The 20,247-nt window shown below is 35.9% G+C and overlaps 5 protein-coding genes across 9 annotated transcripts; 3 read left to right on the top strand and 2 right to left on the bottom strand.

Moving 5' to 3' along the window:
• Nucleotides 1-708: 708 nt before the first annotated feature.
• Nucleotides 709-2,247, top strand: Sld5 (DNA replication complex GINS protein SLD5). Its single transcript, XM_003705911.3, has one exon. The coding sequence runs from the start codon at nucleotides 709-711 to the stop codon at nucleotides 1,363-1,365; it is 657 nt and encodes a 218-aa protein (XP_003705959.1). The 3' UTR covers nucleotides 1,366-2,247.
• On the bottom strand, nucleotides 1,570-7,448 carry LOC100875722 (ATP-binding cassette subfamily C member 4). Its single transcript, XM_012291410.2, has 18 exons — nucleotides 7,310-7,448; nucleotides 7,131-7,241; nucleotides 6,911-7,045; nucleotides 6,649-6,853; nucleotides 6,353-6,578; nucleotides 6,124-6,280; nucleotides 5,814-6,063; nucleotides 5,556-5,744; nucleotides 5,196-5,482; nucleotides 4,949-5,132; nucleotides 4,541-4,881; nucleotides 4,268-4,469; nucleotides 3,978-4,197; nucleotides 3,682-3,912; nucleotides 3,376-3,606; nucleotides 2,999-3,300; nucleotides 2,275-2,922; nucleotides 1,570-2,189 (listed from the first exon to the last, which is right to left on the bottom strand). The coding sequence occupies exons 1-18, from the start codon at nucleotides 7,381-7,383 to the stop codon at nucleotides 2,106-2,108; spliced, it is 4,077 nt and encodes a 1,358-aa protein (XP_012146800.2). The 5' UTR covers nucleotides 7,384-7,448; the 3' UTR covers nucleotides 1,570-2,105.
• A 229-nt stretch (nucleotides 7,449-7,677) lies between these two features.
• Nucleotides 7,678-11,472, top strand: LOC100875610 (tubulin alpha chain). Of its 4 annotated transcripts, none has more exons than XM_012291416.2 (5): nucleotides 7,678-7,809; nucleotides 8,575-8,794; nucleotides 9,526-9,827; nucleotides 9,936-10,517; nucleotides 11,056-11,472. In XM_012291416.2, the coding sequence occupies exons 1-5, from the start codon at nucleotides 7,807-7,809 to the stop codon at nucleotides 11,293-11,295; spliced, it is 1,347 nt and encodes a 448-aa protein (XP_012146806.1). In that variant the 5' UTR covers nucleotides 7,678-7,806; the 3' UTR covers nucleotides 11,296-11,472. The 4 variants fall into 4 exon arrangements, with proteins under 4 accessions (XP_012146806.1, XP_012146805.1, XP_012146810.1 ...); XM_012291415.2 differs by lacking the exon at nucleotides 7,678-7,809 and adding an exon at nucleotides 8,174-8,331; XM_012291420.2 differs by lacking the exons at nucleotides 7,678-7,809; nucleotides 8,575-8,794 and adding an exon at nucleotides 9,404-9,428.
• A 102-nt stretch (nucleotides 11,473-11,574) lies between these two features.
• Nucleotides 11,575-14,264, bottom strand: NiPp1 (nuclear inhibitor of protein phosphatase 1). Of its 2 annotated transcripts, none has more exons than XM_012291406.2 (6): nucleotides 13,657-14,264; nucleotides 13,492-13,552; nucleotides 13,257-13,410; nucleotides 12,968-13,155; nucleotides 12,688-12,891; nucleotides 11,575-12,614 (listed from the first exon to the last, which is right to left on the bottom strand). In XM_012291406.2, the coding sequence occupies exons 1-6, from the start codon at nucleotides 13,683-13,685 to the stop codon at nucleotides 12,252-12,254; spliced, it is 999 nt and encodes a 332-aa protein (XP_012146796.1). In that variant the 5' UTR covers nucleotides 13,686-14,264; the 3' UTR covers nucleotides 11,575-12,251. The 2 variants fall into 2 exon arrangements, with proteins under 2 accessions (XP_012146796.1, XP_003705937.1); XM_003705889.3 differs by having other exon boundaries at nucleotides 12,968-13,188; nucleotides 13,657-14,262.
• Nucleotides 14,265-18,903: 4,639 nt separating this feature from the next.
• On the top strand, nucleotides 18,904-19,800 carry LOC143265695 (uncharacterized). Its single transcript, XM_076539259.1, has one exon. The coding sequence runs from the start codon at nucleotides 18,904-18,906 to the stop codon at nucleotides 19,798-19,800; it is 897 nt and encodes a 298-aa protein (XP_076395374.1).
• Nucleotides 19,801-20,247: the final 447 nt, after the last annotated feature.

Below are 20,247 nucleotides of genomic sequence, written 5' to 3'. Positions count from 1 at the left end.
AGGATTTAAGAATACCTTGGTGTATCTTTAGTGCCGCACACAGAAACCTTACGAGGGTAAAATAGGAATAAAACACGAAGAATCACCCTATCCTTTGATACCCTTCTTCTACAGCGATCTTAACCTTATAATGGAATCTTCAATTTTTTCTTAGTCGGTCGACTACGTTTTAAAAAGCGCGAACTCATTTCGTCAATCTTCCCTCTGCACATGCACGCGTTGAGAAACGCGTAAGAAAGGAATATTAAGACGGGCATATTACACATTCGAGATTCTTGTATCTATATAAGTTTTATTTAGATTTAAACTTTAATATGGTTTCATGCTGTAACCGGCTTATAATAATAGAGAGTGATTTTGTTGTTTAGCTTTCGTAGGTTCCGGAACAGTATGGTTTTCTTAGGAGTTGTTTTTCAAATGTACACTCGTTTACGTCACGATTACCGTTAATCTTTTATTACGAGGTAGTTCTCGATTCGAATTCAAACTACGAGAAATATCGAATTGAATCACGTGACATCGTGCAATTCATTTCAAGTGGTATTACGACCACCTTGCCTCTGTATACCAATAACAATCAGTCGATTGATGTTTCTGTCGTCAGTGAAGTATTGTATTTAAAATATAAACAAGTGTAACAATATACTCATACGAATCGAGTGTACTGTGTTTTATAAGAGTAATAGTTGAGAAAGAAAGGTGTAGAACATGGAGAATGAATCGGAAGCGAGAGCGAAACCAGAGGATGAGGAACCCGAAGGGCAAGAATTTACAGCTCAAGGTGTTTTGTTGGCGATAGAGGAAGCGTGGTTGAATGAAAAATTTGCACCTGAAATTTTGCCGCATCAGTCTGATCTGGTTGACTGTATGTTGCAACAAATCACACATATGGAGCAGAACATGAAGAGGTTAGAAAAAGGAGATCTAAGATTACTGATACACATGATGGAATTAGACAGGATTAGATTTTTGATATCTAGCTATCTTAGGATACGATTAGAAAAGATTGAAAAATATGCTATTCATATACTTTCCCAAGAAGCCAATAGATCTTTGGAAGAATGTTATCTAACATCCGCGGAGCTTCAATTTGCAAAAGACTTTCTTGCAAGTATCGAAACGCTTTTTAAAGCAACTGCCTTGAACTATATGCCTGGGAATTTTCAAACGTTCGAAAAAGATCAACTAATTGTAAAACCCAACATGCAAGCATATGTATTTTTACGGGCTAACGATAGAATTAGTGGAGTTGTACTACCTGGATCGTTAGACGAAGAAATAGACTTTGAACCAGGTTCACAACATATTGTACCATACAAAGCTGTTGCAGATTTAGTTAAAAGTGGTGCTGTTCAATTAATATAATTCTTTGCATACTTAAATGTTTTACATATTACTTAAATATACATAAAATGGCCTAAAATAATTTGTAATAAAGTTTGTTATATGAGACTGATATTTTTCTAGAATGTATTTGTATAAAATTTAGCTTATCGAAAAGAGAGTTAAGAAAGTAGTTTAGTAGAATTCTGGTGTTGTTATTAAAGAGAAGATTAAATAAATACATACTATATTTATACAATATTTAATATAATAATCTTTCTTGACATTGTACAATATTGCTTATAAAATCATGCGTGTTGGAACATTAAAGCAGAATATATAAAATATGTTTTGTAATACTCTGTGTTCAAAGAATATCAAAATATTAGTATATAAGGTACAATAATCTTTAGCGCTTAATTTCTCGCAAATGGACCACTGTTGGCATAAAAACATATTTCATACTATTCACGTACTGTCGCTATGTCGTGTTAAATAGTAAATCCGAATATATTTAATAGGAACAATATTGTTAAGTGTCAAAGTTATACGAGATCTAAGCTAGTACATTAAAGTATTCCAAAAATGTATCAAAATTAAATATTTGACTTTACAATAATTTTAAATCCATTCTATAGATTATTTTAAAGTTTGCAATTATAAAATAAGTACGTACTGTTCTTAAAAATAATTAAATAAGTACATAAATAAGTACATAAAAAAGTACGGACGTTGCATGATTTACTAATATTCATATAAATCTTTAGAAGCATATTCATGCTTTAATCATCTTTGGAAATGGCTTTGCCATTGCCAGTATGTGGCGATAATTGTGATTCCGTATTGTTGGAAACGTTATTATAAGCCTAAAATATGATAAAAATTTGTAAAATTATACACAATAAATTGTTGCAATCATAGAAATTACGAGTAAAAGAAAATTCTGCATACCTCTTTTGCAATATTTCTAAGTTGTTCGGCCATTGTTTTTCCAGTTTCTTTGACCATGCTGCTAAAGTAACTTGATTCATTTTTAAGTAAAATATATGGGTGATCAAACTCGACTGCTTGACCGTGATCCATGACTAACACTTCATCGCTATCCATTATCGTGTTCAATCTATGTGCAATGGTTAGTACCGTGCAATTTTTGAACTTTTGTCGAATAGTTTTTTGTATTAAAGAATCCGTGGTAGGATCCACGTTAGCTGTTGCTTCATCAAGAAGCAAAATTTTATTATTTCTAAGAATTGCACGTGCTAGACAAATCAATTGTCTTTGCCCTACGCTAAAGTTGGCTCCTCCTTGCTCCACATAATAATCTAGTGAGGATACCGATGCTTTTAGTTCTACATCCTCGAGCGCAGCCCAGAGAGTAGCATCATCGAAATTATGAAATGGATCGAGATTATCTCGAAGTGTCGCCGAAAATAAAATAGGTTCTTGCGGAATGATAGAGATTTTCTTTCTTAAGTCATGGAGACCTACTTCTTTTGTATCTATATTATCTATGTAAATAGCACCCTCAAGTTTCGTTAAGCGAAACAAGGCTGATATTAGAGAGGTTTTACCGGCACCAGTACGACCGACTATTCCTACCTAAAGAACAAAAATACATTTATGTATAGGTTTCAGTGAACAGTACGTTCATTTTATCAATGAGTAATAAGATTACCTTTTCACCCGGTCTTATGACAAAACATAAGTCTTTAAGAACCGGAGGCATCGAGTCTGCGTAACGCAAATAAACGTGATCAAAAGTGATTCCACCATCGGAAGGCCATTGCGTGGACGGTTTCTTGTTTGGTTCGCTTTCGAATGGTCCCTCTTTTTCGAGTTGCGTAAATTGTAAGATTCGTTCTACACTTGTCATTTGTGCAATTGTTTCAGCCGTTTGACGCATTCCGTGTTGAAGCATTCCACACAGAATTAATACTTGTGATAAAGCTAAACCTACATTTCCCGCGTATGTATCTCCTGCAAAGATACGCGCCGATGCATTAATCATACAGAATGAATCATGCTAACGATGTTTATGAAGTACTAAATTACCCGTGTCAAATATGATGAAGCTATACGTAATAAAAGTAATGAAACAAATGGAGACGATATCTAATGCAAATCCAAAAGCAACGCCTGTTACTAGAGTCAAATAGTAAGCGCTAGTATGAAGATCTTGATGAACGTCAAATTCTTTACGAACCATGTCTTGCGCGCAAGCTGAGCGAATTGTTGTCAACCCCAATAAGGAGGAACTGACATGTGAGAATACAGGGCTTTTTGCTGAAATATTTGAAAAAATTATTAATAATGTTGCATCAAAATGTATTAGCATTTAATAAATTATGAAACTCATACTGGTTCCTTCGTAACGTTTCATAGTTTGCGCAGTTTTAAGGTAAATATTTCTTATTTGCCAATATAAGAAACCCATGACAATCATTGGAAATAGTGTCCACCAGTTGATAATCAAAACTTGAGCTAAAATTCCAACCATCACTGCAAATATTTGGACAGATTCTATCATTGTTCTCGGTAATATTTCATCGACAGCTCCAACATCCTTGGAAAAACGATTTAAGATACGACCTAAAATTTAACATTATAAAAATACTGAATAATTGTTAATGTATATTTCTTTGCTTAATACTTGCCAGATGGGTGTGTGTCGAAAAATAACATCGGGGCTTTAAGCAAACAAGAAAACATGAGATTATGAAGATTTTTGCTGGCGTTCATGCACAGCTTATAGAATACGAGGTTTCTTATGGAAGTAAACAATATGCTTGCAAAGATAAAGGCACCGTAAATCCATAAAGCTGTTTCGTAATCAAGATAGTACGTATCTGTGGAAATTGCATTCATAGTCCACACCTACAGGAAAAACACAATCAGAATAGCTGCTATTTTCTAAGTTTGAGATAAGTTAAGTAAAATGACGTACACTATTATTAGCACTTCTGTTTTCTAAGGACGTCGATAACTCCGGTTCTACGGTAGAAACATTTAAATCAAATGGGAACGTGTCGTTCATTGTTTCATTTGTATTTTCAGTAAAAGCAAGTGGATTTGTAAAATTACTTCTAAGTATTTCTAATGTACGATTATCGTGATCATTTTTTATACGCATTTCCTCTTGTCTTGTCCTGAAAATAAAAGAGATAAAATAAGAGTATGCAGAATTGGCATTAAAAGTAATATGACAAGATATACCAACCAATAAGCAACCCAGTAGTCGCTACCACTGCTTCCTATTTGTCCTAGGATTAAAGTAATCAGAAAGCACAAAATCATCATCACAGAACCTCCAGCTCTGAAGTATTTCCAGTAAAGTGATTTAGAAAGATCTCCTTTAGCCATTAATTCCTCTGTTTCCTCTGGTTCAGCTTCGTCGTCGTCTTTATCGTTACCAGACGCGATGGCTACATCAAGCGTATTATTTGTTCCAACTTCTACGACTTCGGCATCTCCTTTACTTTCTTCTAATGATAGTGTTTTTAGAAAATCTATACGTTTCGCTTGAAGCTCTGTAAATGTCCCTTGAAACTCGATTTTGCCCTAAAATAAATGCCATGATAGTACAACTAATAATAACGCGATTATGATTTTAGTAGTCGTTACTTACATTATTTAACAGAATAATATAATCACAATTTCTTAAATGTTGTATTTGATGAGTTACTAGAATTCTTGTCTTATCTCGGAGGTAACTTTTGATGCACTCGTTAAATAATTGTTTTCCCACGTGAGTGTCGACCGCGGATAACGGATCATCTAGTAAATAAATATCTGTACTTCTGTACACAGCCCTGTTACAATAATTATGCACGTAATTATCGACGTCAAATTAATTTTATTTCATTAATAATTACCTAGCTAAATTTATTCTAGCGCGTTGTCCACCGCTAAGGGCTGCGCCTCTATCTCCAACAAACGTTTTATCACCATAGTTAAATTGTTGAAAATCTTTTGAGAGAGCACACACTTTAACAACCTCGTTATACTTTTCTTTATCATAAGGTAGCCCGAAAAGAATATTATTTCGTACCGTGCCTGAAAATAGCCACGCTTCTTGACTAGCATAAGACACACTACCATTTACACATATTTCTCCATAAGTTTGTTGTAACTCTCTTAAAATTAATTGAAGGAAGGAACTCTGAAATATGGATATATAAGTTTGATTTGATATTATAAATTATTAATTATAAAAATACGATTTCTTGATATACCTTTCCTGCACCAACTAGACCAACAACGGCATACAGTTTTCCGGGTTCTATTTTAACATTAATGTCATGTAACGTATTTACAATCGCGTTGTCGGACCAAGATGCAGTAATATTTTTCATTATAATACTGCCATCTCCAGTTTGTGGAGGATTAATCATAGTGTTATTTTCTTTCAATGTAAGGAACTCCTAAAAAAAAAGTACTACTGTAAGAATACAAAACATATTACAGTAAATATTAATAATCATATATCGCACCTCGAGCCTTTTAATGGATACAGAGGCTTCTGCAGCAGCTGATACAGCCATGGGATATAAAATTGCCATAGTAAGTTGCAGAATATTAAAGTACTGCGCCATTGAAAATACTTTATCAGCGGATATAACGTTTCCGAGAAGTACATATGTCAGAATTGTAAAATATAATGTTGATCGTTCAGTGAACACAAAAGTGGCTAAAGTAAAACCTCGTAAGTATGACGTAAGTGTAAGGATGTCTACCTCTCGACTAAAATAGAAATAGGCGTTTAAATATTACACGATTTATTCATAAAAATGCATGACATACCTTCTAACAAGACTAACAAGCTTTTCAAACGGCAGTTCCCAAGTATACATTTTAATAACTTGAATTCCACTAATAATTTCTGACATTAAACGTACTCTTTCGTCTGTTCTTATCGCAATTTTCAATCGCAATTTTGATATCCATTTCCCCATATACCCTGAAATAGAATTAAATTACTTAATACCACTTTTCTATATGAAACCTTGTCAATGAAGAATTGTATTCGTACCCTGAAGTGGTATAGTTTGGATGCTTATAAGAACAACACCGGCTAAAGCAGCAATTCCAACATTTTTCCAAATCATAAACGCAATTAGAGCTCCTTGAATTGGTAATATCCAAATGAAATGTAATGTTATAAACAACTGTTCAAATCTCCCAACATCATTTGATAGCAAATTTATAATCTGCCCTGGAGTAGTAATGTTGGTAGAAGATTTTGATAGACGTAAAATCTGAGAAAAGGAGATATTCCAAATAATACTTGATAAATTAAGCAAATTTATAAAAGACAATCTACAGCACCTTTCTATACATTAAGGAAGAACAAGCTATCCTAACTCTCATTCCAACTTCCATTAAACCTAAATTTGAATGATGAATAATAAAAGCCCCGCAAAAAGTCATAAGTACAACAGCAGTAGCATAAATATATGCTTCACTGGCAGTAGATACAGCTCTAGGATCAAAGTGCCAAATTAACAGACCCAGCACATATGGTTGTAAAACTCTGTAATATTAAGATCATGTTATTTATTGCCAAACAATGTATGAAGAAGACTTTTACCTTATAACGACCGATAAAAAACACTGCCATCCTCCGTAATAAGCAAAGGACCATGTAAATGTTTTTCGTAACGCAGTGAAAAATCTAGGCTTTCTATGAGCTTTCTCAGCCACTTTAATCTCTTTTAGCCAATTCCTACAGATAAATGTGATAATGTAACAATAATTTTATGAAATCCACTGATATTAATCGTATATACATAAGATTAGCCCGTCTTTACCTTTCAAGTTTATCTCCAAGATGTTGACTAACATCGCTTGGCATTACATTATATATATCTTTAAGTTCAAGATCATGGTCCTTTCCATACCAGAACAAAGGTTTCAACCACCTTAAATGTACACATTTATTATTTTCACTATTTTAAATCAATTGTTAAAATGTATGTTAAAGACTTACCAAAATATTAATTTACTAAAAATGTTTGCTGACAACTGAGGATTAGGATTATCATACTTCTTGCTAGCATCCATGATTGATTCGTTTACACGCACTACAGGCACTTATGCTAGAGTAAATCATACCGTTTAAAAAATTTCGAATTATTCACGAGTCACGCTGAAGCATCAGATTCATGCTAATCAAAGAATAACTCCTCGTGTCATCATCAAACAGATACGAGTGACAACTCGGACACTGCCAACTAACCGATAGACTTTTTCCTGTGCAGGACAGTTATCATAAAGTGAACTATGAAATGATCTAATAGCACGTGCGCGAGCACGCGCATGATCAATTGGACGCGTCTACATAGCCCTAGAGATCCTAACGATTGCACACTACTCAACTACTCCCATCAAGATACACTGTGCTAAAATGTCAAGGTCGTTGACTTTTGCCGAACGTTAACGTTCCACTTTGCCATCTATTTTTAAAGTGTATTGGAACATGTTCACATGGTAATCAATTTCTTCACAGCGAGATAATTGAAACAAACTTATAATCTTTTTACTATTTCTGACATAATGAACCGAATCATGACAGCAGATCAGCAAATATTTAATATCAAATTTCATTTTTCTATTTAAAGAAGAATGTATTGCAATAAAATTAAACTGTTTAAAAAAAAGTATACGGAAATTGCAAATGAAATAACATCGATAAATGATATCACTGATACAACGTGTTTAAATTAGATAAGTAAAATAAATAGTAGAAATTACACAATTATTACAAGTACATTCGTACAGCCGCGGTCAAATAAAACGAATTTCAACTTTTTTCTTTTCTCGAAATTATGCAGTTTCGTTGTCCAGACAACTGAAGTAAATTATCACTTTTTCTCCGAGGTAGCGGATGGCCGACTTACAAAATTTTTCGTAATTAATCAATATCCTTTTTAAATCCATTTTCGACCCCACGATTCAAGAAAATCCGAAATAATATACCGAGCAACATATTATCAAAAAATCGTCAAAATGGTATGATATATTTATATGTGAAATTCACGATATCTTATTTTCTTACACCATGACTTCCTTCTGAACTTTAATCTTAACACGATGACGAAGAAATAAGTTTATCTAACTGTGCAATATTTTAATTGTGCAATTCATTTTTGAATTACGTTGTGAAATTTGATTTAAATTCATCTGTACAAAGTATCGCCTGGTATCCGCTTTGAAGGCATCGAAACGTTTAATGACAATTATGTTCCGTTATAGCGCGAGTGTATTTCTATGCACGTGGGCCAAGCGGGCGTTCAAATGGGCAATGCGTGCTGGGAATTGTATTGCCTCGAACATGGAATCCAACCGGATGGTACGATGCCGTCAGACAAAGTGTCCGGTACAAACGATTGTTTCAACACCTTTTTCAACGAAACCAGTTCCGGAAAGATGGTACCGCGTGCTGTGATGGTTGATCTTGAACCTACTGTCGTTGGTTAGTTTAATTGACCCTGCGACGCAACATATTCTCGCGGAACGAATTGCGTGTTCACGTGACGTCTTCGTGTACACGTGCAACAACAATCAGAAGTTAAAAAATGATCGTTCAAGGATCTTACACAATGGAATTCGAAATACGTAAAGCTGAAAAATATCTGACAAGTCAAATATTTTCCTATACGATTCACTGATAAAAATACGTGTCTTGTGTAGTGAAATGAACATTTTTTAACCTGATTATATATGCATGAGCACAGGTGTATTTATGTAAGTACAGTGCAATTACTCGAAGCAACAAGGTTTCTTTGTTAGTGACAAATCATTATCCCTACCGCTTTTGCAGTAAAGTAAATAATGTGAATGTTATGCTTACCACGTGTAGCAGCGTGTAATCCTGAAATGGGTGGGTGGTGAGGAGCCTAATTTGTACTACTTACGATTAAAGGGGTACCGTATTGGGGTTCGGTCGCTGTTATCAGTAACCCCTACTCGATACTCATTGATCGTAAATTCGTCAGAAGAAAGAAACGCGAATGAGTGGGAGTGAGCCACGTTTTTATGAAACGAGGAAGCGGTGGGAGATAATTTGCCAAGTTTGTACCATTTAGAGGGACATTGCATGTTTATACGTAACGTTTGCATTATTCGAGAAACTTGTATTACAAATCATTCTTCGTAGAAACAATATACGAACATTGAAAGATAATCAGGGATACTTGGTTACAGATGAAGTACGAATAGGCTGCTACAAGAAACTGTATCACCCGGAGCAATTAATCACTGGAAAGGAAGATGCTGCGAACAATTACGCCCGCGGCCATTATTCGATCGGTAGAGAAGTGATAGATTCGGTGATGGACAGAGTTCGAAGGCTGACAGATCAATGCACTGGACTTCAGGGATTTTTTGTGTTCCATTCGTTCGGAGGAGGAACCGGGTCGGGATTCACTTCTTTGCTCATGCAAAAGCTTTCGGACGATTACGGGAAAAAGAGCAAATTAGAATTTGCAGTGTACCCGGCACCACAAGTACGCACACATCGATTCCGGGAATTTCTTTTCCTTCTACGGTTACTTAGTACTCACGTTACTCGATACGGTTGCGATCGTGGCGAATAAAAGTATGTAACTATTTAGGTATCTACGGCGGTCGTGGAACCATATAACGCAATCCTTACGACTCACACGACAATAGGTCATTCTGACTGTGCATTTATGGTGGATAATGAAGCAATTTACGACATATGTAGACGGAAGCTTGGAATTGAACGACCTTCGTACGCTAATCTAAATCGCCTAATTAGTCAAGTGGTATCTTCAATTACCGCTTCCTTGAGATTTGACGGCGCTTTGAACGTGGACTTGACCGAATTTCAAACGAACTTAGTACCATATCCTAGAATTCACTTTCCTCTTGCCACTTATGCCCCGGTGGTGTCGGCAGACAAAGCTTTCCACGAGGGAATGTCCGTCGCGGAAATAACCTCCGAATGTTTCGAGGCATCGAATCAAATGGTCAAGTGCGATCCACGCGAAGGTAAATACATGGCGTGTTGCTTGTTGTATCGCGGAGACGTGGTACCGAAAGATGTAAATGCAGCAATAGCCGCGATGAAGAGGAAAAGTTGCATACGCTTCGTTGATTGGTGCCCGACTGGTTTTAAAGTCGGCATCAATTATCAGCCACCTACCGTGGTTCCTGGTGGAGACCTTGCGAAGGTATCCATTTTATTACATAAGTTTCTTATGTCTGAATTTACGATCGAAACTAACAATGAAGTTTTATGTCGACAGAAATGTTTTAAGTCCTCAATTGATTTTCATTCTTCAAATGCATATCTTTGAAATGCTTATTTATAAAAAATTATATTCTTCATAGTACCGAGGATATTTCAAGATCATCTTATTTCTTTGAAATAACTGCATTGTCATACTTTATCTTTACTATAATGATACTGTCAAGTGTAACCACGTAATGATAACCGATAAACGAGCAAAGTAATTACGTATTGCGTGGATTACACAATCAAAGTTTTTGAGTACTTGTACCATACAAGTCAGTATTGCATCACGGTTTGTAACACTGAATATCTAGACTCATGTACACACTTGTAACTACATTGAAAAATGGGAAAGTACAGAACTTAAAAGAAGAATGTAAGATCTTGAAATTCCTAAGAATATGATATTGGAAGAATGTATCATTGATATGATGTTCCTAATGTAAAGCCTTCATTGCTGTTTGAAAATTGTTCAGGTTAAACGGGCTGTGTCGATGCTATCGAATACTACGGCCATCGAAGAAGCTTGGGCGAAATTGAATTACAAGTTTGATCTCATGTTTCATAAACGAGCATTCGTCCACTGGTATGTAGGAGAAGGTATGGAGGAAGGTGAATTTGCCGAAGCACGTGATGATCTTGCCGCATTGGAGAGGGATTATGAAGAAGTCGCGCTTGAATCGTCGACCACACCAGATGCATCATTGGAATATTAAAAATGAACACCTACAATTCTTTCAAATATAGCCGGCTCATTTTGGCTACCTGGAAAGAAAAAGCTATTACCATCGGCTAAATTCAAATATGAAAAAATGATTTTTATGTACCATTACTCTTTGTCTTGTGATTTGTTAAATTATTTATTTTTTTAATAAAATGTCTTTTTGATAACATTGTTGTCTTTTTATTCAAAAACACTCCCACTCCTGCATCAGTTGCTTATGGACAATTTAGAAATTTTTAACAATATTGAAAAATAAAAATTCGACTCTGTATTAGAGTACTAAAAGTGGGATTTATTACGAATTTCAAATCTCTTAAACTTAATTGATATTTAATTTACAATTATTGCACTGAGTGCAAGAGCAAAAATTTGTTTGCTGCTTCCATAAAGAAATAACGTAATTATAAAATAAAGATACTGTATGTATTCGTAAATACCTCTTACACATAAATGTTACGTTTAAGACTAAACTTAAAAATATTTTACTATAAAATCCTTGGGTTTAATAAAATTAAATAAAATTTTCGGTGGAACAATCTAAATATTATATCACAAAGAAGCTCTCGTAACATCACTCTGATTTACATTCTTCTTAACACTAAATTAAAATAAATTCTGTTTATTCATGCTCCTTTATCTTACAAGAAATTTTAATTACAATTTTGATCTTGACGTGAAACGTTACGTACAAACGTTGATTAAATCTAAAGTAATATTTAATCGAAAACGAAATTGATAAGATAAATTTACGTATTACGATACATCTGTACAGTTACGATTAAAATAAGTTCGAATGAAATGTCAAGATATCGATACGATTATTCAACGATAACTAAACATATCTTTTTTAAATCTTATACGACAAATTTATGCACGAATTCTTACGTAACTTAATTTCTAAAATATGAATAATAAAACTATTGGACAAAAATAAGTTTCTTAACACTACTATACCAAAAGCGTAGGTATGGGTTTTTTCCCGGGCCAAGCTTCTTTGGCATATTTTTTCTTTTTCGGTTCCATAGCTCGCGTTTCCGTAGGTCCTGGTATTTCTGGTACGTGTGGTGTTTCCGCCGGTATTTGATTAGGTGTCATTTCCACTTCGGGTGCCGGATTTGGTAATGCGATACCAAGTCGTGACGATAACGAAGACAAAGCACTGGAAAATGGATTAAGAGATAGTGACGATGGAGTAAACTGCTCTGGGGGTAAGTCGTGGTACAGTTGCGGCGTTGTTGTTGTGGGTTGAACGTGTTTCAAAGGATTGTGATCCTCTGATAAAGATATTAAACCTCCTTCCATACGCATTCTCTAAAATATGAACAATTAAATGCATTAAAAAACATGGAAGTAACTTGAAAGGCTATGCCAAAACGATTCTTACTTTACTGGGTACTACAGTAGTTTGTACAAGGTTACGAAATCTGCCAACTGATGGGTCCACATCTTCTGGATTTATTACTTCTTCATCATCATTAAACGTAATTCCCTTTTTCTTACGCTTTCTTGTTGGTTTGTGAATTTCATCATCTGTTATACCTAGCATCGATATGCGCCTATTATGTGCAGTATTGAACTCTGTCAAATTCTGTAATTACATACAAGTATTACTATTAGCTATTATGCACTAGAACATTATGATGCGAAAGCAAATTAATATATACATCAAGTTCTGTTTCTGTTTCTGGTAAACCCAATAAACCACCAGCATCAATATCTTCTGACAGTTTCTCTAACTCCTCGATAATTGGTCTTGTACCAGTTTGTGGTCTTTCCCTAATAATGTAGTATCGAGTAGAAGCTCCAAAATGAAATGTGCTATCAATAGGTAACTGTGTAGGTTTATGTGGTTCTAAACGAAGATTACCAATAAAAGTTCCATGAGCTGAAACATTGATCATGATTTGTTTCTGTTTTAAAAGGACAAATTAAAAATGATTACATGACACTCACTGCTACCCAAATCAACAAGAAATGCACGATTTAGATGTTTGTGATAAACTAGAGCAGCATGAACACGAGAGCAAGATGCATGATCTATACAAAAGTCATTTAATTGTTGATTACGACCAAATAAATAACATTTCTTTTCATCGACCATTAGTTTCTGAAAAAAGTAATGTTTCTGGTATTCCTGTTCGAAAGAAGGGATCTGTTAATTACTAAATATAATAAAACACTGATATACCTGGATTAATTTATCATTTTTTAATACATCTAAATGTAATCCAACTGGTGGCTTTCCAGCCCTGAAAAACATAACCTGTACAATCTGTATTGAACACTCCAATATTTACAAACATTATATTCAATTGGTTACTTATAAATCTGTATAGAAGTTTTATAAATTTACCAATTAGGTACTTCATAGTGATTAGCCATCGTCACTTGTTAACAATTTATTTCGCTGTTCGGCTAAGTGATTAGATTTTATATGGACGAAAAACACATTCGATGCAATCCGATGTCAGTAGTACCAAAATGTCATGTTAACTCAATCTTGAAAATTTTTTATGGCAATTTTTTATACAAGTTATTATTTCCATTTTGTGCATTGACCAGTACCTATCAAACCACCGACTAAGTAACAGATACATACATCTTTTTAAGAAAATTATCACACAGAAAATTCAAGACGAAGTGTTATTTTGATGACATATATGTAAACATATTACATATGCACATATTAACCATATTTTAAAAATAGTAACTATACATTCTAATTAGCCTAATACGATTTGCATACACGTAGAGATAGCATGTATATATAAATTTTTAAGTACTACATGGGAATAATTAACTTCGAATCTCTCTTATTGCATAGAGCGAAGTATAAACATCTAAAATTAATTTTATAGCGATATCAATATTCAATTAGCCAAAGCACTGATCAACTCGGATCAACTTTAGCTTCTATCCGACTGTCACAATATCCAAATTAGCTGAAGTTAGTATAATCATCATCAAAAGTCATTCAATCCTCATTAGTACAATTGGTGAGAAAATTAAACAAAATTATCCCACCTAGTGGCAGAGTTTGGAACAATTATGGGACATGGACCTCTAAATTAATTTATAGGTTTATGTCATACTTACTACGCATGGATCTACGCGCATGAGGCGGGACAAATTCAAAATTTGACTATAGCTACACTTACATTAATTAATGAAATAATTAGTAATGATTGAAATGTTATTAATATATTATATATACATAATTATATAAATAAAAATATATAGTATAAATATAAATATAATCTAAATAATATAGTATAAAATTGAGTAGTTTTAATAATACATTATACTATGAAAATTTAATATATTATTAAATCTTTAAATACATGTTACTAATTATACATGAATTTTTATTCTAAATATGATTTGTAGCTATTAGCTCGATATTATTTTCTAAAGATTATTCTTTAAGAGATCTTTAGAAAATAATATCGATTACCAGGTCACACCACGTGGAGGTTGCTACGTCGTGACCCACCCTAACTCCAAATCCCAACCACCCTCCATTGCAACCTCATTTATCAGAAGGATAAATGAGTACTAACTCTACTTAGCTTATACGCTCGCATATACAAGTTCTTTACCACAATCCAGCAAAGAACTTGTATCACTCACACACACACATACATTAACTTAATACTAATCGCAAGGGATCCCACACACGCACGCTTAACTTATTCTAAACGCCGCACGGTACCTCTCATTCTAAGATTGCACTCAAATAATCTATGACGAAGTAAAAAAGCAAAGGGGCAAAAAAGAAAGTTAGAAGAACTTTCTACTAAAAGAGAAGAAAGTTAGAAGAACTTTCTACTAAAAGAAAAGAAAGTTAGAAGAACTTTCTGTAAAAAAAGGGGACCATTATTTTTCGCCAAGCGAACCTTGCTTTCCATGGGTCAAAGGGTAGTCCATAGTGGCTTACGTGAACCACGACGGCAAAGATGAACCGAAGATACCTTTGGTGAGAACGAGTGATACACCCCAGTTGGCGGAGGGTTCCCATTTCCCCCAGCGCTCTCGCGTCTTACTACAGAGAGGATACCCAGACCGTGATGCCCCTTGGCAGAATGGCGGCGGGTCGGGGAGGCACATCAGAGTATGAGAGGTGCCAACCCCGATCCGCCCCGCCGGGCAAAGAATATCACTCGCGCTACACCGGCACTTGCAGCTCATCTCTACCGCGTGTTCACAGCGCTATGAACCCCCAATGATCCACTTGGGCGCAGAACGATTGACAAAAAATAAGTGGGTATACTACAAGCTAACGCGTGCAAAGATTGAGAATTGTGAAGATGAGTGCAAGTTGGAATGAGAGGTACTTACAAGGACCCACCCGCCCTGCCCACGAGCACACTTTACTTAAAACTAATGCAGACAATGAACTTAATATTAACGCACGCAATGAACTTAAAATTAACGCACGCATCCCTCGATGATCCCACGATGATCCCACGATGATCGATGTCTTCAATCTTCCTGTACCTATACACATTTCACACATTATTCATACTACGATAATATTAAATATGAAAACTTCAGAACATGAAAAAATGAGGAAAAATTCAAGAACATTAAAACGCAAAAAAAAGTTCGATCATGTCTGCAAATAAAAGCTGAAAATAAAAACATTTACACATTTAAAAAATGTAACTGCAGCTGCAATTCTATTTCAGTCATACAAATTAAAATTTTTAAAGACTCTACGTGTGCCTCTTGTTCTAAACTTGCACTCGTATAAGGTAAAATTAAGTGAAAGAAAAATGAAGGAAATAGAAAGAAAGTTTGAAGAACTTTCTTGTATGTTTCAATCAATTTACAAGAATAAACTAATGCTTTAAAATCAAAATCTATAATAAATAAAAGTAGTGAAAAACTTGTAATATGTAAAAAGTTGAATGAGTGCAAGGTAGAACAAGAGGCACTAAAAAATGCGTAAGCTTTTCGCCACGAATTGTGACGAAAAGCTTACGCCCGAGCCCACCCTTCCTCCCACAAGCTCGGAATCAACATGAAACTAATAGACTCAATATTTTAACATACAAAAAAATAAATTCTGAAACAGACAAAAATTATTGACACCGAAATTTGAGAAGAGAGAACAATGTCGAAACTTACGAAAAATTAAATGCTGAAACAGATAAAATTTTATTAACATAGAAAATTAGGCAAAGGAGTGAAATATTCGAAATAAAATCGCGAAATAAAACCGTAGCTCTCAGCTCGGTATAGTTTTCTAAAGACGAGAAAATCTTTAGAGAACTATACCGATTACCGGGTCACACCACGTGGAGGTGGCTACGATAGTGACCCACCCTAACTCCAAATCCCTTCCACCCTCCAAATGCAACCTCATTTATCAGAAGGATAAATGAGTTTTGACTCTACTTAGCTCATAGGCTCGCATATACAAGTTCTTTACCACAATCCAGCAAAGAACTTGTATCACACACACATACATTAACTTAATACTAATTAGATGGGGCCCCACACACATACGCTTAACTTATTCTAAACGCCGCACGGTACCTCTCATTCTAAGATTGCACTCATACGATCTATGACGAATTCAAAAAGCAAAGGGAAGAAAGTTAGAAGAACTTTCTGTCAAAAAGCAAAGAAAGTTAGAAGAACTTTCTGACAAAAAGAGAAGAAAGTTAGAAGAACTTTCAGTGAGAAAAGGGGATCAGTATTTTTCGCCAAGTGAACCTCGCCTTCCATGGGTCAAAGGGTAGTCCATAGTGGCTTACGTGAACCACGAGACAGAGATGAACCGAAAATACTGGCAAGAACGAGTGACACATCCGCGGAGGGTCTCCCATTTCTCCCCGCTTGCGTTTGAAGCAAGTCTGACCGCAGAGAGGAGACCCCTGCCGTGAGGCGGCAGATCGAGATGGTTCATCAATCGATCGGCCCCGCAGAGATGTGTCCCTGGCGCTACACCAGCACTTGCAGCTCACCTCTGCCGCGTGTTCACAGCGCTATGAACCCCCAATGATCCACTTGGGTTCGGAACGATTGACAAAAAATAGCTGAGTATACTACAAGCTAACGCGTGCAAAGATTGAGAATTGTGAAGATGAGTGCAAGTTGGAATGAGAGGTACTTACAGGGACCCACCCGCCCGCCCACGAGCGTACAACTTAAAACTAACTTAAAGCTTAATCGACTTAAAATTAACGCACGCATTCCTCGATGATCCCACGATGTCTTCGAGCGATGTCTTCATTCTTCGTGTATACACATTTCACACATCATTCATACTACAATAATATTACAATATTTTGTGCGCAACTTAAAACTAATTTAAAATTAGCGCATCCATCGATGGAATTCCTCGAAGGAAGTCTTCAATAATTACCTATGCAATCATTGTCTGTAAGACTAAAAAATATATAGGAACATACAATAAATGAGATGAATGTTTAAAATTTGAGTAAAAAAGAAAATTGAAGTTCGAGTCGACTCGATAAAAATATGCAAATAAAAATAGAAATATACTTGAAAAATGATAACTTACTTGGGATGAAAGTCTAAATCATGCAAAAATAATTAAGGGAATTGCAATTATTAAAAATCACAAACATAAAATTAAAAGCTGAAACATACAAAAATAATTAAAACAAATATTAATTATTAACAATTACTTACTTAAAATATAAACCTGGAATATACAAAAGTTATTGAGACACATATGAAACATTACTTACTTAAAATAAAACTCTGAAACAGACAAATGTTATTAGAGAAACATAATTCATTGAATTACTTACTTAAAATATAAACCTGGAACATACAAAAATAATTAAGACACATATGAAACATTACTTACTTAAAATAAAACTCTGAAACAGACTGTAGCGGCACATGGTTCGCAGCGTTGGTAGAAATTAGCATTGACCGTTTACAGATGTTTAGGTGTAGGCAGTTAAGCCTACCCTAAAGTCTGTAAGTCGGCGAAATTATTTTATGTTTTTTGGACGTGCGTAGCTCAATAGACTACCCTACCATAAACGCTGCCAGCCATGTCCCGTTACGGTTCATTAGGCCACATGGTCAGCGCGGTCCGGAAGGACATTTTCGACTCTCAAATTCTAATTTACAATACTCTTTCCCCCGTCGAAAATGGGAGGACTCTGCGAGGAAAATAACTCCACCCTCAACTGTGTAAGGAGTTACGCCTTCTCCGAAAAGTTTATATATACTGCGGAAGGGCGTCAAAACAGATATAATCAGTCGAGCCTCCGATTCTGCATCATCGAACATTCTATACTGATTCCGTAACATTGTATTCAATAGCATTTCTGTAATATCACACATAGTCTCCATAGTTCACATTAAAACACCTTACCTCTTGCAAACACACTGTTGCGAGTAATATTTATTCATTTCACACCTAACCTACCTCGCGACAATTGGTGACCCGCGACGTGATCACGGCGTGAGTGTTACGTGATTTAGTGGAAACACAGTGATAAAGTGCAAAAAGACACAGTTAAATATAAGACTTCATACAGACATTTACTTAGTTTACATAGAGACACACATAGTTATATTTAGTTCAATAAGTGCGAATTTAGTGTTAGTGATGGCTAATGAAGATAGAGACGTTTTCTTCAGCCCGCAAAAGAGTGGAAATCAGCAGCAAGGATCAAACCCCTTTGAGGTGTCGAACATCGACCGTGTGGGTATACGTGTCCCACCTTTTTGGTCCAGTAACCCGCTGCTCTGGTTTCATCAATTGGAATCACAATTCGCACTCAACAACATAACTGTGGATTCCACAAAGTACTTTTATGTCACGTCGTTCCTTGATATTAAGTGCTTGCAAGAAGTCGAGGATATTATACAAAATCCTCCTGCCACTGGTAAATATGAAAAAATCAAGGAGGAGCTAATACGGAGGCTATCCAGATCGCAGGAGCAACGGATTCAGCAGCTCCTGGAACATGAAGAAATTGGCGATAGGACACCTTCGCAATTTTTACGCCATCTCCGCAACCTGGCTGGGGATATTAAAGTGCCGGAAAATTTCCTGAGGACGATCTGGATGAATCGACTGCCAGCATCAATGCGGACCATCCTCGCCACGCAGATGGATGCATCTCTCGAGAAGATGGCGGAATTGGCCGATAAGGTCAATGAAATCACGCCTATCGGGAAATGTGCTGCTGTGTCCACGGACACCCGATTCGAGCTATTGTGCGAGCAGATGGCGCGTTTAACACAGCAAGTTGCGGAGCTTGCGAAGCACAGCAATTCCACGCATCCAGGGAGATCCACTTTCCGCGGACGGAAAAAGTGGCGCAACTACGGCCGCAGCTCCAGCCGAGGTAGAAACAACAGCCGCAGCCCCAGCCCGTCGCAGCCAGGTGTATGCTGGTACCATCGCAGGTTCGGTGACAGGTCAACAAGGTGCACCATCCCCTGCACCTACCCGCAACGTCAACAGCAACACCAGGGAAACGAGACCGATCGACCTTAGATGCGGCAGAAGTCGTCGATCCAGCCACGAGCCGCCTATTCTTAAGTGACAAAGACAGTAAGGTAGAATTTTTAATAGACACTGGCGCCGATATTAGCGTTTATCCGCGAAAATTAGTCAAGGGACATCCTCCCAAAAGCACATACACTTTGTATGCCGCGAACGATTCTACCATCTCGACGTATGGCGATATCGTTTTAAATCTAAATTTAGGATTGCGGCGAATTATCAAGTGGAAATTTATAATCGCGGATATCACAAAACCAATAATCGGCGCGGATATGCTTAAGTATTACGGCTTGTTGGTAGATTTAAGGAATAAACAGCTAATCGACACTGAAACAAAATTAACGTCACGAGGAAAACTGGGGATTGCCGATTTAAATTCAATCAAAACAATTGTCGGTGACTCTCCATACCATAAAATCCTCACAGAGTTCATAGATA

Source organism: Megachile rotundata, chromosome 13 (genome assembly GCF_050947335.1).
Source record: "Megachile rotundata isolate GNS110a chromosome 13, iyMegRotu1, whole genome shotgun sequence".
Taxonomy (NCBI): Eukaryota; Metazoa; Arthropoda; class Insecta; order Hymenoptera; family Megachilidae; genus Megachile; species Megachile rotundata.
This window is presented reverse-complemented; position numbering and strand designations above follow the sequence as displayed.

What these genes read in the sequence shown, in the direction of transcription:
- Sld5 (XM_003705911.3), top strand. Translation starts at nt 709, where the DNA reads ATGGAGAATGAATCGGAAGCGAGAGCGAAACCAGAGGATGAGGAACCC.
- LOC100875722 (XM_012291410.2), bottom strand. Translation starts at nt 7,383, where the DNA reads ATGGATGCTAGCAAGAAGTATGATAATCCTAATCCTCAGTTGTCAGCA. An exon ending in ATATTATTCTGTTAAATAAT is followed by an intron (nt 4,882 to 4,948) that starts GTAAGTAACGAC and finishes CATTTATTTTAG; the next exon opens with GGCAAAATCGAGTTTCAAGG. An exon ending in TTTCGACACACACCCATCTG is followed by an intron (nt 3,913 to 3,977) that starts GCAAGTATTAAG and finishes GTTAAATTTTAG; the next exon opens with GTCGTATCTTAAATCGTTTT.
- LOC100875610 (XM_012291416.2), top strand. An exon ending in TCTTGAACCTACTGTCGTTG is followed by an intron (nt 8,795 to 9,525) that starts GTTAGTTTAATT and finishes ACTTGGTTACAG; the next exon opens with ATGAAGTACGAATAGGCTGC. An exon ending in CTGGTGGAGACCTTGCGAAG is followed by an intron (nt 10,518 to 11,055) that starts GTATCCATTTTA and finishes AAAATTGTTCAG; the next exon opens with GTTAAACGGGCTGTGTCGAT.
- NiPp1 (XM_003705889.3), bottom strand. Translation starts at nt 13,685, where the DNA reads ATGGCTAATCACTATGAAGTACCTAATTG. An exon ending in CACTATGAAGTACCTAATTG is followed by an intron (nt 13,553 to 13,656) that starts GTAAATTTATAA and finishes TATGTTTTTCAG; the next exon opens with GGCTGGAAAGCCACCAGTTG. An exon ending in CTACTGTAGTACCCAGTAAA is followed by an intron (nt 12,615 to 12,687) that starts GTAAGAATCGTT and finishes TTCATATTTTAG; the next exon opens with AGAATGCGTATGGAAGGAGG.
- LOC143265695 (XM_076539259.1), top strand. Translation starts at nt 18,904, where the DNA reads ATGGCTAATGAAGATAGAGACGTTTTCTTCAGCCCGCAAAAGAGTGGA.